The sequence below is a fragment of the Synchiropus splendidus genome, chromosome 10, assembly GCF_027744825.2.
Source record: "Synchiropus splendidus isolate RoL2022-P1 chromosome 10, RoL_Sspl_1.0, whole genome shotgun sequence".
Taxonomy (NCBI): domain Eukaryota; kingdom Metazoa; phylum Chordata; class Actinopteri; order Syngnathiformes; family Callionymidae; genus Synchiropus; species Synchiropus splendidus.
The window spans coordinates 3,126,307-3,142,319 of NC_071343.1; the positions used below are offsets into that span (position 1 = coordinate 3,126,307).

At 47.3% G+C, this 16,013-nt stretch overlaps 3 protein-coding genes across 3 annotated transcripts in view; 2 read left to right on the plus strand and 1 right to left on the minus strand.

The window, feature by feature from the left end:
* Nucleotides 1-46: 46 nt before the first annotated feature.
* On the plus strand, nt 47-6,711 carry cir1 (corepressor interacting with RBPJ, CIR1). The gene is made up of 10 exons (XM_053878226.1): nt 47-188; nt 708-802; nt 883-956; nt 1,043-1,056; nt 1,129-1,181; nt 1,266-1,314; nt 1,588-1,708; nt 2,709-2,815; nt 3,378-3,463; nt 4,123-6,711. Exons 1-10 carry the CDS (start codon nt 117-119, stop codon nt 4,652-4,654), a joined length of 1,203 nt encoding a protein of 400 aa, XP_053734201.1. The 5' UTR covers nt 47-116; the 3' UTR covers nt 4,655-6,711.
* On the minus strand, nt 6,380-8,520 carry sp9 (sp9 transcription factor). Its single transcript, XM_053878223.1, has 2 exons — nt 8,378-8,520; nt 6,380-8,058 (listed from the first exon to the last, which is right to left on the minus strand). Exons 1-2 carry the CDS (start codon nt 8,396-8,398, stop codon nt 6,763-6,765), a joined length of 1,317 nt encoding a protein of 438 aa, XP_053734198.1. The 5' UTR covers nt 8,399-8,520; the 3' UTR covers nt 6,380-6,762.
* Nucleotides 8,521-8,768: 248 nt separating this feature from the next.
* LOC128765899 (obg-like ATPase 1) overlaps nt 8,769-16,013 on the plus strand; it is a 48,026-nt gene continuing 40,781 nt past the window's right edge. Inside the window, exons 1-3 of the mRNA XM_053877132.1 lie at nt 8,769-8,812; nt 14,424-14,567; nt 14,873-15,000. Of these exons, the coding sequence (XP_053733107.1) occupies nt 14,994-15,000 (7 nt within the window). The 5' untranslated portion in view covers nt 8,769-8,812; nt 14,424-14,567; nt 14,873-14,993. The remainder of the gene's footprint in view (nt 8,813-14,423; nt 14,568-14,872; nt 15,001-16,013) is intronic.

Sequence of the window (16,013 nt, forward strand, 5' to 3'; positions counted from 1 at the left end):
AAACACGGAAGTGATTATCAGGGCCTTTGTTTACATCCGGGGTCAAAGAGCCGTCTACGGATGCTAGTGCGGGCTGCGCTTTAGGTTTCTCATATTTTCATCCCAAACAACCAAACATGGGGAAGTCGTTTGCGAATTTCATGTGTAAGAAGGATTTTCATCCAGCTTCCAAGTCAAACATCAAAAAGGTGGGTGTCATTCCGTGTCGTTAGCAGCGCGAGCTAACATGCTAATCTCTGTCGATGTTTTGAACTGAGATAGTTCCTTCTACTTCGAGCAAATAACCCTGGTAGACGATAACGTGTACTTCAAGTGCCGAATAACGCGTCTAAATCAGCAAACGTGGCGGGAAATAACTATAAAGGACTTCTTTCACTTGGTTAGTGTTGCCGGAACCTTCAGCCAAATTGAAAGTGATATAGATCAAATGTGCTTCAATTTCTTTTGAACATGTTGACGAAGTCGGAATGGGAAACGTATATATTTTTTGTCTAAAAGCAAAGTGAGCCACTAAATATTGCCCTACGTTTGCCGTTGTGATCTATGTAAACCAGTTACAGAATTCAAGACTGTGAGGAAAAAGGCTTGAGCTCCCATAAGTGGGACCTTACACAATCACCGCTTACAAATATGTATCATCACATCATACTCATGTCATCCAATGCTGTGGTCAGTAGTGAAAATGGAATTTACTTTCACCCCTTCAGGTATGGATAGCAGAGCAGAAACTCACCTTCGAAAAACGGAGGCAAGAAGATCTTATGCAGGCGTACCTGAAGGAGCAGGACACCTACAATAACAGGTACTACCGAACACACTGTGTACCATTTTAGGGAGGGTGCTGGATGACTGACATGGTTTTGTATCTTCTCTTACTCACAGGTTGTTGATGGGAGATGATCGAGTGAAAAATGGACTCAATTTCATGTATGAAGCTCCACCAGGAGCCTCCAAAGGTCAGTCATCATGAAGCTTCCCTCTTGTTTTTGTTAATAATAACAATAATAATTGTGTTTTCCCTCCACCTTTGTCAACTCTGCAGAGGAAAAGAACGAGGTGAGGTCTGCAGTACATCACCTTTTCTTTGCTGTGCTAAACTTCAATGCTAAAAGTCAACTTTGTTTTTAGGAAGGAGATGAAGAATATAAATTTGAGTGGCAAAAGGGGGCGCCCAGAGAGAAGTAAATAAAATATTTACCTTACTTTTTAATAATTATGGTGGTGACTACCAACAGCACTTCATTCTGTTCTTTGCATTCTTGCAGATATGCCAAAGATGACATGAATATCAGAGATCAACCGTTTGGAATTCAGGTGACTCATCACTTTTCTTGTTTCTGAACATGTTGTACTGCAATTTATCAACTTGATAACAATTTGACACATTATTAACTCAATATTATTTCTGCGTTGATGATGTTCTGCCGGTCTGAACAGTGGAATCATTGAAAAATTCAGATCGCTTTAGTGTGGCGCATGCGTTTGTGTTTTTGACCACCAGAGGGAGGCACAGTATTTGTTGACAAAATCATGCATTTTGGAGCATTACTGAAAGTCTATACTGAAAGCCTTTGCTCTCTTGTGCAGGTGCGCAATGTGCGTTGTATCAAGTGCCACAAGTGGGGACACGTCAACACGGACAGAGAGTGCCCTCTTTTTGGGCTGTCTGGGATCAACGCCAGCGCTGTTGCAACAGACGATGGCGCAGGTGAGTGCCAGACAACATTATATTTTTTAGTGTTTTGGAGATTAAATTAAAGCCGAAAATGACCACATTTGGGTCGGCCAAGAGTCAAACTAAATTGGCAGGAACAAAGCATTTCGGTGGCCGGAGACAGGGTTGATGATGCCTCATGAAAATCATGAACGGTTTAACAGCGTCCTTCCTTGCTGCGGCTCAGTGAGTCTCCTGTGCAGGGGAGACTGGTTCTGAAACATGGACTCCTCAACATCCTCTTGTCTCCCACCACCTTTAGTGGGTCCCAGAACTCTGGTCATCTGTTGATCGGCAGCTCATCCAGAGGGTTAGGTTTAGGGATGTCAGTACAGTAGGGCTGGTGTTTGAGTAAAATCTAACTGATGTTGAGTCATAAAATGCCCAAATCCAGTTTGAACCAGAATGTAAACATTCTGTTTTTTTTTATTTACAGCAGTATATCACAGAGAATCTCTTTCATATTTGAGCAGAACTGATATAAATTGACAGAAATATTCTGAACAGAATGGAAATCAAGTTGAATCACAAACCTTTGGAAAGTGCGACTTGTTTAAAATGTGCTGCAAAAAGCTCATCATGACGTCAAGTATGAGAGTAAGTAAAGTGTGAATATTAATGGACTCTGAAGCCCCTGTGCCTGTGTGGTCTCCTTGTCCTTCGTCTGAAGGTCAGCACTCCACCGAGCCTCCAGTCTCGAGCTGGTTCTGATTTCTTTCAATCTGCAGTTGAGTAGTAAGTAATGGTGTTTACTCTGGACGAGTCCAGCCGGCGCGGCGCGGTAATGGTCGTCCTCCCGCGCCGCGAATGGAAAGAGTAATTATTGTGTATTCCACTGCTTTAGCCGAGACTGATATTGTATGATTTGCTCAGCCGGAAGTGCAGTGAGTTGATTCGACGTCCCGTACTGTTAACAAAGCCGCCCCTGACATTCCCGCCGCGGCGACGTCGACCGACATCAATGGGGCTGTGATGCTGTGATTTGTGCTAACAGGTCCGTCGATGCACCCCTCGGAGTTAATGGCGGAGATGCGAAACAGCGGGTTCGCCCTGAAGAAATGTGTCCTTGATCGGAGCGCTACCGTTTGTGATCCGACACAGGTGATTGTCTCATTTTCACACACAAGAATGAGAGCACTCTCACACACGCACACACACACACACACACACACACACACGTACCCTTGAGCTGATGACGAGTGCCGGGTTAGAAACGTGCCGGGCTTGGAGTGAGACAGAGGTCCAGAACTCAGATGGGAAGGTGCGACACTTTATTGTCACGTCATCCACGGGAATGTTGCTGGAATTATTATGCACAACACCTGGACACGGCAGGACCTCAGCAGGGGGGGTTGAGTGTGGGTCCCTCTGCCATAGACTTCTCATGTGATGAGCAGCGTGTTCCCTCACCACACTTTGCTGTTTCCTCTATGAAGCTGTGAACACTTTCTTGAACATTAGCGCAGGTGTTTGTGCAGAGTTTACATCTCTTTACCAGTTTCAGCGACGATGCTTACACTAATATATTTCTCATCCTCCCGTCTGAGCGTGTGTGTTTCGGTTCACCTGCGACCGGACGATGAGTTTCAAACATTGATGCCAAGCATAAGACTTCAGCTGGTGTAAACACTGGTGCGAGTAAGTGTAATGTCGTCTTTCGCAGGAGTACGTGGCCAGCGAGGAAGACGAGGACCCCGAGGTGGAGTTTCTGAAGTCGCTCTCCACCAAGCAGAAGCAGAAGCTGCTCAGGTACGTGGACACAGATGTTGATGAAGCAACGCCATGAGTGAAATTCCTAGCTCCTCCAACATAACAAAGATGGCGTTGATAAAAGGACCATCCCATCGCCTTCCTCACACCGACAAGACTTTTCCTTATTTCATTCTACCGTGTACGTCACTGATGGGGAGCTGATGACTCGGTGTGTGGAGGGGAACGATCGGGTCGGCACACAAGCCTGTACTATGTGGTGTTGACTTTGAAGATCACGCCTCAAAAGCAAGCAACAGTTTAGGAGCATTTATGGCCAGTTAACGCCGGTTTCACCACCATTTACTCTTGGATTAATTTCACTTGTTTTCTATGCTGCTGAGAAACACCTTTTTTATTTGGTATTGGTGTTGAAACCATTTCAAGCTGCTGTTAAAAAGTTGATCTACTTAGCGTTTAAGAACAAAACCAGTCATTTGACGGTGTGTTTGCTCCAATGGCGAGGTTTTCTGCGTCGATTTTAATGTACAAAGTATCAGCAGTGGAAGACTGGAGAGTGAAGCGGAGCTTATGAGCTTCACTCTGCTGTTGAAACTAAGGAAAGTTTGCTGAAATGTGAGTCCTGAAGTTCTTCTCTTTTATTGTATCCAGCCACACGGCACGGTAAATGAATAAACTTGGTTGTGTGTTTAAAACAGAAAACTCGACCGTCTGGATAAGAAGAAAGCAAAGAAGAAGAAGAGCAAAAAGCAAAAGAGCAAAGGGAAGAAGAAGCACAAGAAGAGGCAGGAGAGCAGCGACAGCTCCGACGACTCGTCTAGCAGCAGCAGCAGCAGCGACTCGGACTCTGACACGCGCGACAAGTCCAAGAACCAGAGGAGGAATCGGGATAAGAAAAAAGAGTCCCGCCGTGATCACAGCTCAGACAGCGAGCGAGAAGTCAAGAGTCAGAAGAAGAGCTCCGCTCGCAGGAGCAGGTCAGCCAGCCCGCGCAGACGCTCCAGAGAGGAGTCGGGAGATTACAGGCGAGCAAGGACGGACAGGGCACGGAGCCGGAGCAGGAGTGGGGGGAGGGAGCGCCACAGGCACGACACCTCCAGGCCCGGCTTGGAGAGGAGCAGGAGTCGAGACAGAGACAGAGACAGAGACAGAGGCAGGGAGGACCGACGCCGCAGGAGCAGGGAGAGGAGACCCGAGTCCGCTCAGGACCGAGCCAAGCCCAGGCACTGAAGGACTGCACCAAACGCTCCACTCCATCAGAATCAAAATTCACACTTCCCCGAGTCAAGTGGAAGATAAATGGCCTGCTTTCCCCCTCTTCTCCTCTAGAGGGAAGCATTCCACGCGACTTCTGCTCTGTCGAACGGACACAAATCACTTTTGTCGTTGGTTCCCCTTTTTTTTTTTTTAATTTCAGATCTTATTTTTGTCCATTAGTGTGATGTTGTGAACCCTGAATTAAATCAACGTCACGACTACAAAAGTCCTTATTTTAATTTATTGCGCAGTTTTTTTTAAATTTGCACGTTTTATTGAGAATTATTCATCTTCTTGATTTAAATTTAAGGATTTATAGAATACCTTACTGTATATATATATATATATATATATATATATATATATATATAAACTGCATCTTCGCGATGTAACTCGGTTTTATGAGATTCGTTTTTGGTTCTAAAATGCTGTCTTAACGTTTGCTCTCCATCTATTGAAACCTCATTTATTGACATAATAGTGACGTTTCAAGTAGTTTCTAATTTGTGTTTTCGATTCCCATCATTTTTTTTTTCTGTTTGGCTTCATGCGCATTATCGGTGTAGACGAAAAACAAATGGCGAATCAAATAGCATTCGTTTTTTCAATAACTAGCATAGTATTAGTGGGTTATTAAATGTAAAACACGTCGGGTTATTTATTGAAATGGCAATGATTTTTTTTCCTTTCAATATCAAAACAGAACAGGTAGTGTGCAACAGAAAAGATGGTCTTATTTCAATTTTATATATCTTCATAAGATTCGGACGGGACTGACTGCGTCACGGGTTTTTGCTAATACAAGTAAATATTTTCTCACGGAAAATTATTCCAGTACCAAAATAATTTGGTGGCATAACAATTATTTCATAATGTTTTTACAAATGGGAGGGTGAGATTTAGAACGGAGAAGGCTTGAGTATCACTCACCACGAAATGATTCCGACACTTTGATAAAACGATATTAATTATGACTGTCAAGTGATGACAGATGTGTTTGTCGCGTGAAATATTGGCTTCATTTAATATACAATGTTCATGGGTCGTCATTTATTATTCGGGTGTCTTTGCCTCAACGGGTTCAACAAGACATTTGCACGTTATTTATGTCAGTTATTAGGAAGTATTTTGTTAAATTGATAAAAATCTAATACATTTTAACGCGTGCAAAAATGTTTAAAAATGAATTGCAAAGGTTATCAGGGTGACGTGAGATTCTTTTTTTTCCTGGCCGTTAAGTTTCTCATGCGCCAGAGGAAATGCAAATAATGTCCTTCCTGCGCTTTTCTGATCAATTTAACAGCCACTGAAAGGGTCCAAAGAGGGAGGGAGGGAGGGAGGGCTGGGGGAGACCCACAGCCGTCCCCGACATGCTCCCTCTCCCGGACCGGTAATCATTCTGTTCGGTTCGGACGCTGCACTGGGCAAACACAAAGAAGTCAGAGAGCATCCTTCAGTCTTTTCAACGAGACCCCCCACTCGTATTCAAATACCACGCAGTGACAAAACGCCTCGCATCCAAAATTACCGTTTGACTCTTGGCCCTTCACGTGAGATTAAAATAAAACACGGAAGGAGAACCGACCTCGCCTTTGCTTAAATTAGACAATAAATAGTCAAGACAACATATTTTAGAATGAGAAAAAATAGACGCAAATTAATGGAATTAAAATTAAAAAGCAAGAGAATAAAGGCATTTGAAGATGTTTAATTATTTTAAAACGAGTCTTATACGTGTGACTTTGTACAACATTGATATATAGATAGATTTTTTTTCAGAGCGAATGGATAAAATGTGTCAACCGAAATTATCCAAATAAAAAAGCTGTGTACGTACATATCCACAAAGTGCGTCCAAATAAAGTCCCTGATCTCCAGGTCAACACGAATGAAACGAACATGAGAGAACACATTTACAGTCCGGAGTCCCACAATATTTCCATCTTTCACTCGCCGTGGATTTAAATACCTGCGGAGACGACTGTCTTTGAAAATCTTTCTCTCCTTTAAAGTCTGTCAACCCGTTTTAGTTTCAGCTGATTTGGGGGCGGGAGTGGGGGACGGGGGGGAGGGGGGTTGGTTTATGGCTCGTCGTGGGGAGACGCTTCCTTCACTGTGATTCTCGGCCCTTCCAAAATCAGATCCGGGGACTCGGAGCGCGGGGTCTCCAGGTTACTGGTGTCGGTGTCGCTGTCGCTGCCCTTCTTGCCCCCGCCTCCTCCGGCCGTGTGCGTTTTGATGTGCTTGCTCAGGTGGTCGCTGCGCATGAAGCGCTTGTTGCACACCGGGCAGGCGAAGCGCTTCTCCCCGGTGTGAGTGCGCAGGTGTCTCTGCAGCTCGTCCGAGCGGGTGAAGCGCTTCCCGCAGAAGAGCCAGTTGCAGACGAAGGGCCGCTCCCCGGTGTGCCACCGCAGGTGCGCCTTCAGGTGCGACGTCTTGCCGTAGACCTTCCCGCAGCCGGGGATGTGGCAGCTGTGCAGACCCTTCCTCCTCAGACTGGCCCCGGCGGGCCCCAGCCGCTCGGCCTCCTGGCAGTTGGGACAGTCACAGGTTGCGCGGCCGGAGTAGCGCCTGGAGGAGCGGCTGGAGCTGCTGATGCCGGAGCCGCCTCCCGAGATCATGGCGTTGGCCGTGGACGTGTCCGTGTAGGTGGGGATCACCGTTTTGAAACCGTCCTGTGTTAACAGGTGCTGGCTGGTGGACAGGAGGTGGGAGGCGGACGGGCTGATCCCCGTGGAGCTGAAGGCGGAGTGCGTCAGCGAGGAGAAGTCCGGGTTGTAGCCGCTCAGCTGCGAGTGGATCGCCTGCGGGGTGCCCGAGTGCAGGGAGGTCTGCAGGCCGCCGGCCGGATTCTGCACGTCCAGCCACGACCCGGGGTTGGTGTGCACGTCCCACCACGACGACGCGCCGTTGGCGACCTCGCCCGAGATGGTGGAGTGGAAGCCGGTCTTGTACCAGGACTCGTACGGGTGCGCCATGCCCACCCGTGGGTACAGCGTCTCCGCTGACGTGTGCACCTTGGAGATGAAGGCGGACTGTCCGGACTCCTGCGTGCTGACGCTGGCCGTGTTGGAGAAGAGGCCGCTGTACTCGGTGGAGAAGGCGGCGGAGGTCGGGGAGGTGGAGGCCAAACAGAAGGCGCTGTTCCCCGCGCCACTCGTGGGTGTAAGTCCCGAGGAGGCTCGGCTGGTCGCTACCGTGAAGCCCGGCAGGCTGGAGCCGAGGCTGCAGCTGGAGCTGGACCTCTTCCACGGGTGAAATCCACCTTTGGAGAAGGCGCTGGAGTCAGGTAGAGTGGTGAGAGGACTGGTGTTGCCGATCTTGTTGCAGGTTGCTGCCAGCATCGCTAAGGGAGTAGTTCCAAACCGTGGCTCTTCCTGCGTCGTGAACAACAAGGCAAAGTCAAAACATGAACATCCAGAATATGATTCAGACAGCCGCGGACGCCTCTCTTGTTTGACACGCCGCTATCATGAATACGGCGCTTTTTCAAATGGACGGGTTTTAGATAAAAATAAATATATGTTTGAATCTTTTCAAAAATACATCGCCACGCACAACCCTGACACAGCTAACCTCAAATCAATAAAGGCAACATCCAAAGTACATGTTAGAAGCCGTGGAAGTTGCACAGAGGAGTGGCCATCAACTTTTACGCACAACTTTTACGCGCGGATTGAAAACAACTCTACTCACCCCAAGAATAGAGGTAGCCATATCCAGTGTGTCCTACGTGGATGCGAGTGTTTTGTTTTTTTTTAATCGCTATTTCAATACTTGTTAGTCTCCAATTAGTCTCCGAGTCCCGGTGCTGGGGCGTCAGTTCACCCTGTCGCTCTCCCGGCCGCCGGCTCCCACACTAGCTAGTTGTAGACTGCGTCTTCTTTCAAGTACAGCTGACGCGGACGCGCAGCCAATCTGCGGCGGATGCGGACGGAGTCAGCCAATGAGTGACGCCCCAGCTCACAGCAACACCCCAAAATCCACCGTCAATCATCCGCGCCGCAGCCTCGGATCGCCGGCTGCCCCACATTTGGCGTTTTTTAAAACACTTACCGATATTTCTTTAATATTTTTGCAGGCTTTCATCAGCTCCGCGTTTTTGTTCACTGATCTGACGCACCGTGGAAGGTAAGAAGCCACTCTGTGTATTACATTTATATACATTCTTACGTGCGTGTGCGTCGGAGCCCAGTTTCACATCCGTCATTAAATTAGCGCCGAGCGACGAGAGAGAGAGAAAAAAGTTCAATTTCACAATCAAATTCCACAAACTACAAATCGCTTTAAATATTTTTAAATAAACGCGAGCGAATCTGCACCGCGATTAAAACTGATAAGATTAATTGTCTAACAAAAAAAATGTCACGGGTCCGCGCACACGCAATCGCGCGTGCCACTCGCGCCCCCGCACGCTCACTTGTTGCGGAGGTTGAAGTGTCAGTTAAAGGCAACACCAACTTGCTTATGTCCCTCGAAATCCAGATAAGGCCTTGCGTCCTTTCATTTTCATTTGTTGAGATATGAAAATGTATTTCGATCAAGCGCTTTTTACATGGGTTCAGTGTATATAAAAGGGTATTATGAATTATATTTCCTCAAGCAATTTGTCGATAAAAGGCCTGAGCAAAAATAACGCTCCATTATGGCGCGTGAGTGCTGCCAGTCAACAATTTCCTCGAATACGCTCCGTTTGCGGCCCCCCACGTTTGAAAGGGTGAATTGGAAATAATAATGATAAAAAAAAAAAAATCTCAACAAATGGCTGCGAAAATGGAATCATTTATTTGCAATTATGACCATTTGTCTGATAGCATTCAGCGGTGAGGTGAAATGCTTTATTTATTCTCCATTCAGGAGCATTTTTAATTGTAAATGGGCGTCAGATCTGGATGATTTATTTAGAATAGAGAGCAGGAGGCGGTGTGGCGCTGAGTAAAACCGATTTAATCGTTGGTAAGGTGACAATAAACGCGGCGATGTTTTCCGCAGTTGAAGAGTGAGTCTGTCTCATGAGAGAGCTCTTTTTTATAGGCTTATATGCGACTAAACAAAACAGACAATTTCCTTGCTCGAACAAAACGTCTGAGCAACAAAAGACAAAGTCATTTAGTCCATCCTCAGATGAGGACGATGACATCAGATCAACGCGCAGCAGCCTCGCTCTTGTAACCTGCTGGATTTGGGCGACGATCGTCTGCTGCGCCCCCGTGGGCTTTAATTCGTATTTCGGCTGAGGGGAGTTTATTTGGGGACATTTAACTAATTGTGGTAATTTAGTTTAGCTCACGGGGCTGCACCTGTTCCTCTCACCGGGTTCCTGAATCACTTATCACCTGCTTTGAAGCCGTTTTGCAGTCGACTTCTCGACACCAGGACAACAACAGTTTTTGCTTGTCTTGATGAACACACGTTTGAAGCTATTTTAGAACACTTTGTCTCTAAAAAGTCAAACCCTTAGCTGCGTTAGTTCATGTGGGGTTTCGCACATCATTGTGAGGCCTTTGTTTCTCCCTCAGCTGGGAGCAGGATCTCCTCCCATAAGTCTGAGTCCACAGTTGTAGGGTGGACAGTTCTGTCCAGGTTGGCCATGAGCTCGGTCCTCACAAGGTGAAGGAGATGAATGTGAGGGGTCTTGTTCACGAGTGATGGAAGAATAGTCTGAAGAGCTGAGTCAAACCCTGTTTTTAATGTTAAATACACCCCCGAGAGTAGGGTCATCTGGGAGAGACTCAAAGTAGAATCTCTTTTGCTTTAGGAGCCAGTTCTTTCCCCCAGTGTGTCTTGTTAGAGTGGTGTTCCAGGTAACTGGGGGGAGGTCTCTGTTGACTGAGGAGGATCTGTTGGATATTGTTGAGGCCAGAGATCAAGCAGCAAACAAGGCCATCCCTCTGAGACCAAGCAACAAAGACAAGGAAGGTTAGAGGTAGACGGGGGCAGTTAGGGCTCAAGGCCGGATGAAGAGGTGACTTAAAAATCAGAATATTCCCAGGAATAAAACGCACATGGAAGCATTGAGACACCTCTGTACGACCTTTGGAGATCAGAGTTCAAGACATTTAGAGAGGATTTATGAGGTTGCCCTTTACATTAGGAGGAGAGGAGGAGGTCCAGAAGACCAGCATGAGAAGACAGGTGAACCAAGCTCCCTCGGCCACTGGAACCATCTTTACCTCCTGTATCATTTAGCTGTGTTTCATGTTGTTAATGAAGTCCAAACGCGAGTGCTTGAGCGACGACATGTTTCCTCCAGCCCGCAGCTTGTTTGTTAAATCAGAATTTGACAAGGGTTTAAATATTTAGATGAGATACCTACCCGCCCGGCGACAGAACTATTCAAGCCGCCATGAATGGAGATGTCAGGATCCGCTGGTCTTTACGATGAGGAGAGGCTCTCAGGCCTTTGTTTAATGTGATGTAGCAGGTAAAGGCTGCGCAGAGATGCGCATTAAAGAGCAATTTCAAATCCACTTTGCTCAGTAATGATGATAATTGCGGGGGGAGGAAAGAAACACGGAGACACCGCATGAATGTCCCGTGTCAGGTCCGCGCCAGGATGAAATTAAAGCAGGTAATTGTTGACAGCAGTTCAGATCCCAGTTCAATCCAAGACGGACGTCCACGACCGCTCATCTACATTGATACCATCCTGGGCTAAATGTGGAAGCTGCAGTCAGCGTACAGTGTCGACTTTCATTCCCACAAACTGCCTGGTCTATTTTGAGAGCGCGGCCAGCACAGTCCAGGACTGGTCTCTCATCCATACTGCTGTCGAGCGGCTGCACCGAGTCTCGACTCAGAAATGGCTCCCAAGAAGGTGTGTTGCCTGATGCATGGTGATGTAATCCCACTTCTGACGCCAGGTCTTCACAGGCAAAGGGTGGTGACGCGCTCAAGCCACCGCCGCTGATCGGAAGGTTCGGGACCTCTTTGAAAATAGGAATTGTCGGTCTGCCCAACGTCGGGTGAGTTAGCACTCATTGACGCGATTGCAGGCCATGTGCATCTGAGTTCCTGAAGCTAGCTGGTTTGTGGACCTCAGTTTGGGCGAAGAATCCGGACGCATGTCGTCACCTTGTTGTGTGGGTGCGTGGAGGAAACGGGTCCCGGGGTTTACTCTAGGAGGTGAACATGTTTTGACTTGCACTTGGAACATGCCGCCGTTGGCACTTGGCAAACACGCAGACTTTTTATTCATCCACTTTGTAGACAGTTCAGACACCGCCCTTCACTTCAAACACCTTCACTTAGCCAGTGGCCGTAACCAGATTGCCACTTTGGGTTGCAAACTGACATGAAGGCAACAGAAGACGATGAAAATCTTTTAATTTGGATCAGTTTTCAGCTCAAGCGTGTGTTAATAAACTGACTTTTAATTAAGTCTTAAAGTACCGAGGCACCGACTTTCATGAGGATTTGGCTTCAGAGTTGTTTACACGTAATTTATTTATTATTCATTTATTCCACTCACTCTGAACCGACACAATAAATCATCTGTCAAACTCGTAGTTATGGCTCAATTGTCGCTCAAAGCACCAGCAGTCAAGAGCGAACCTCTCAGCATGTGTTCTGTAGTTTTCTCTTTGTTGAAGTGTGCACACGTTGGTGCGAACACGAGCATGTTAGCATGCGCTAGCGTGTCCAGGATGGGACCTTCTGCTTTATCTGAGGGTACATTCTAAATATATGCGATGAGTCGGGCGGAGTCGATCTGGTATGAATGTTGGCGAGTGCGTGCAGATGCGAGTTTTTCCGAGGTTCTGGATGTGTGATAAGCAAAGAGGGTCTGTATATTTTTGGGTCTAGAACGGGTCAAGTGCGTTCCGACCATCTCTGACTGCAGAAAACAGAACCACCAGCTCATGCCAGCCCATATTGCCAAGCATTGCCAAGTGGAATATGCCTCGCAGATGTCAGCCTTCCGCGTGGCACGTTGACGTGTTTCGAGTGAAACAAATGTTTTGCCACCGATATCATTCTTAAGGACGGTGGGGTTCGGATGAGGACGAACGGGAGCTCTCATTCTAACTTACTCTGTGTGACCTTCGGCTGGTGCTGGTGCCGAAATGGTGGCACTGTGAGCCAAGCTTTTCATCCCATGTGGTACAATATATACCAAGTGACATCGAAGCGCCACCATCACCGACCCCTGCAGGTCTCTTTTCGTCGGAGCGTCATTCAATTGAACGCCTGCCTCATGTATCGCTTGACCACATGTGGCTCCTCAGGAGTGAGATTGTGTTGCAAGTAGAGGATCCCAGCCTCTTCAGGTTCCGCTGCCATCTGGGAGCACCTGCTGATTGGCTGCTTTCAGATGCCACTTCACCGAGCCACTCAGCACCCAGGTTCTGAAGAGCGTCCTCGGATTCTCGCGCCTCGTCCTCTGCCCATTTGCCTTCCAAACTAGAAATAATAAAGTACCGATAGGCCAGAGAGTCCTGCGTAGTCCCAGCGAGGAACCATTACAGGGAGCGCTGCTGCGATGGAAGCCAGTGGAAGCTCGTGAACCTCGCGGCTGCAGAGATGTTTGCATCTGCCTCAGGTGTAATCATAGCCTGTGGCACTTAAACGCCGGTAATTATACCCGATATTTTCTCGCATTTATTTTTACCAGAGAAATTCTTCTGCCCTTGTCGAGGGGCTGTGGGTGTTGTGCTCCAGATGAGGGCGTGTTTGATGAAAAAAATACTGTTTAGCGCATGTGAATGGTGATGTTGTTCGCAGGTATTAGCCGTGAAGTGTCAATGAAGGCGCACAAGCACGAAGTGATCAATAAAAGTTGGTTTGGGTCTGACGCTCGAGAGACAGATTCCAGCGCCGGCTTCGGTGTTTTGTCAGCTGTTCCGTCACATTTAACAAAGATCACATTCTCGTGCTGCGTGTTTTTATTTCCCACCCTCAGAAACCACAATTTCTTCCTGGTTTCAGGATAGAACGCGCTGAGGTTACGGGCTGTCACGCTGAATCTACTTCTCCTCGCATGCCTCTTGTGCTTCTTTCGATAAACCTAACTGATGCCAGACGGCTTGAAGTCGCTTCTGTTTTGGGGGATGTTCCGACGCAGCCGTCCTGCTCATGTATTGTACACACAGTAATGTGTAATGATTCACATCTGAAGAAAGAGCTGAGCCAAAAGACAACTTCCCATTTACCAGTTGGTTTCTACCTTCACTTGTGGTTAGTAGTGAGTGACAGATATTGAGATCATGGTAAGAAAAGACATGCAAATGAAATGACATTTCAATTTGAAAAATTGGAAACACGAGAAAATGAACAATGAAAATAAATAATAGTTATTATTATTATTATTGTCACTTAAAATAAAAAAACTAGGAATACTTTTATCCTAATGCCAAATAATAATAACAATAATAATAATAATAATTTAGACCAGCTGGAGAAGTAGTTTCATTGGTTGCTGACGGGCCCCCAAACTGTGACTCCTGGCGGTCCCTGAACCCTAGTTTGAGAGTCCCTCAAAACAGATGACAGATGCGAGCGGATGTTACCTGCGTTCTCCGAAGGGTGTCTGACCTCTCTTACAGATAGAAGCTCAGTGATCTTTCATCACTGTTCATTTGCACCTGTTGTATTGTGTATCATCCGTTCACCCCACCTGACATGCAGAGGATCGGCATCACATGTGCGATCAGGACCTCCAGATATCCACCCGGATGGGACTTCAACTGCACTAAAGCGTAAGCTCTTGAGATGGCTGGAACTCACCACTGTTTTCTTCCAGGAAGTCAACCTTCTTCAACGTGCTGACAAAGAGTCAAGCCGCGGCTGAGAACTTTCCCTTCTGCACCATTGACCCAAATGAAAGCCGAGTGCCCATTCCAGACGAACGCTACGATTTCCTCTGCCAGTTCCACAAGCCAGCCAGGTACGGACCCTCGCAGGCTCAACCTGAGGCCGTTTTGATGAGTGTGACTGAGTCTCACCCGCACCGACGATGCTGTCGATCGATTCATTGTGTTCTATGTTCTCCTTTAGCTCGTAACCGCCCCATGGATAGGAACTCGCTGCTAAACATCGTGATAGTGTTCTGATTCCTTTGCTAGCCTTGTGTTTTAGACGTCATCCGCGAACATCATGGTCCATCTACTGTCCGTCTTCATCACTCCAACCCAGTAGAATTGTGTCATCTGAGTCTGCGTCATCTGACATGGTGAATGTTTATCGTTGCAGCAAAGTCCCGGCCTTCCTCAATGTTGTCGACATTGCCGGGCTGGTCAAAGGCGCGCACGCTGGCCAAGGTTTGGGGAACGCCTTCCTGTCCCACATCAGCGCCTGCGACGGCATCTTCCACATGACACGTGAGTGACAGATTTACGTCTCGGTTCTGCTCTTGTCCGGCACGACTTTGGTTGGAAGGTGCATCGATCGGTGTAGTGCCTACAGCATTTTCTCAGGGCACTCTGATTTCCTCCCACAGTCGATGAACTGGGGGGAAATTGATTGTTTTTGAAAAGGTTATGCCCCACCAAAGTCGACATGCTCAGGCACACCTGTGAGAGGCTTGGAGAGGCTGGGCCGGAAGAGTCCAGAGGTTGTGGTTTGGCCACTTGTCATTGGCCGTTTTTGCTTCATCAGTTGGTGTTGTCAACGTGAGCCTCTTGAACAGGCTCCTTTAAAAAAGTCTGCAAGTCATTCCACAAATGACTTGGTGGCTTTGCACTGTTCATTTATACAGTGTTTTCTAAACATCTCACTTTGGACTAAGTGTGCCTTGTGACGGGCCACAAAATTTCATCCTCAGGGCCGCAAATGGCCCATGGGCCACAGGTTTGAGGCCCCTGATCAACGTATGAACCAGTTAAAACTGAAAACATCAGGGAGCAAGAGGTTTAGTGGCGATGAACTGTGTGTGGGTGCGAGTGTGTCTGTACTGACTTCTGTCCAGGGTGTCCCCGCCTCTCACCCTGTGTAGCTGGGACGCCCCCATTCCATTTTTTCCTGAAAGAAAACCCATAAATGACCGAACAAAATGTTCAGATTATCGTCGGGGCCTCCCTGGTGACTGGTGTGGTGGGATTACACCTGTAATGATTTAATCCTACTCAGCTTGGAGTCGGTTTGTGGGCGTTCAGAGGTCCTTTGACATCTGTTGAGGGAAGAGTGGCACTGAAAGGTCCCATTCTGTTCTGCTCTTGACAAGTGAAGAACTTGCTTCACAGTGCGTTTGTCAAATCTCCACAGTGCATCATTGTCACACCAGTGATGGCTCTCACAGCAGACTTCTTTCTCCGACTTTCTGAAGGCTTCCGGCTCGCTTCATCCATTTCTCTGCCGCAAAGGTTTCTGCTGGAAATGAATGTTAAAGCTTCCG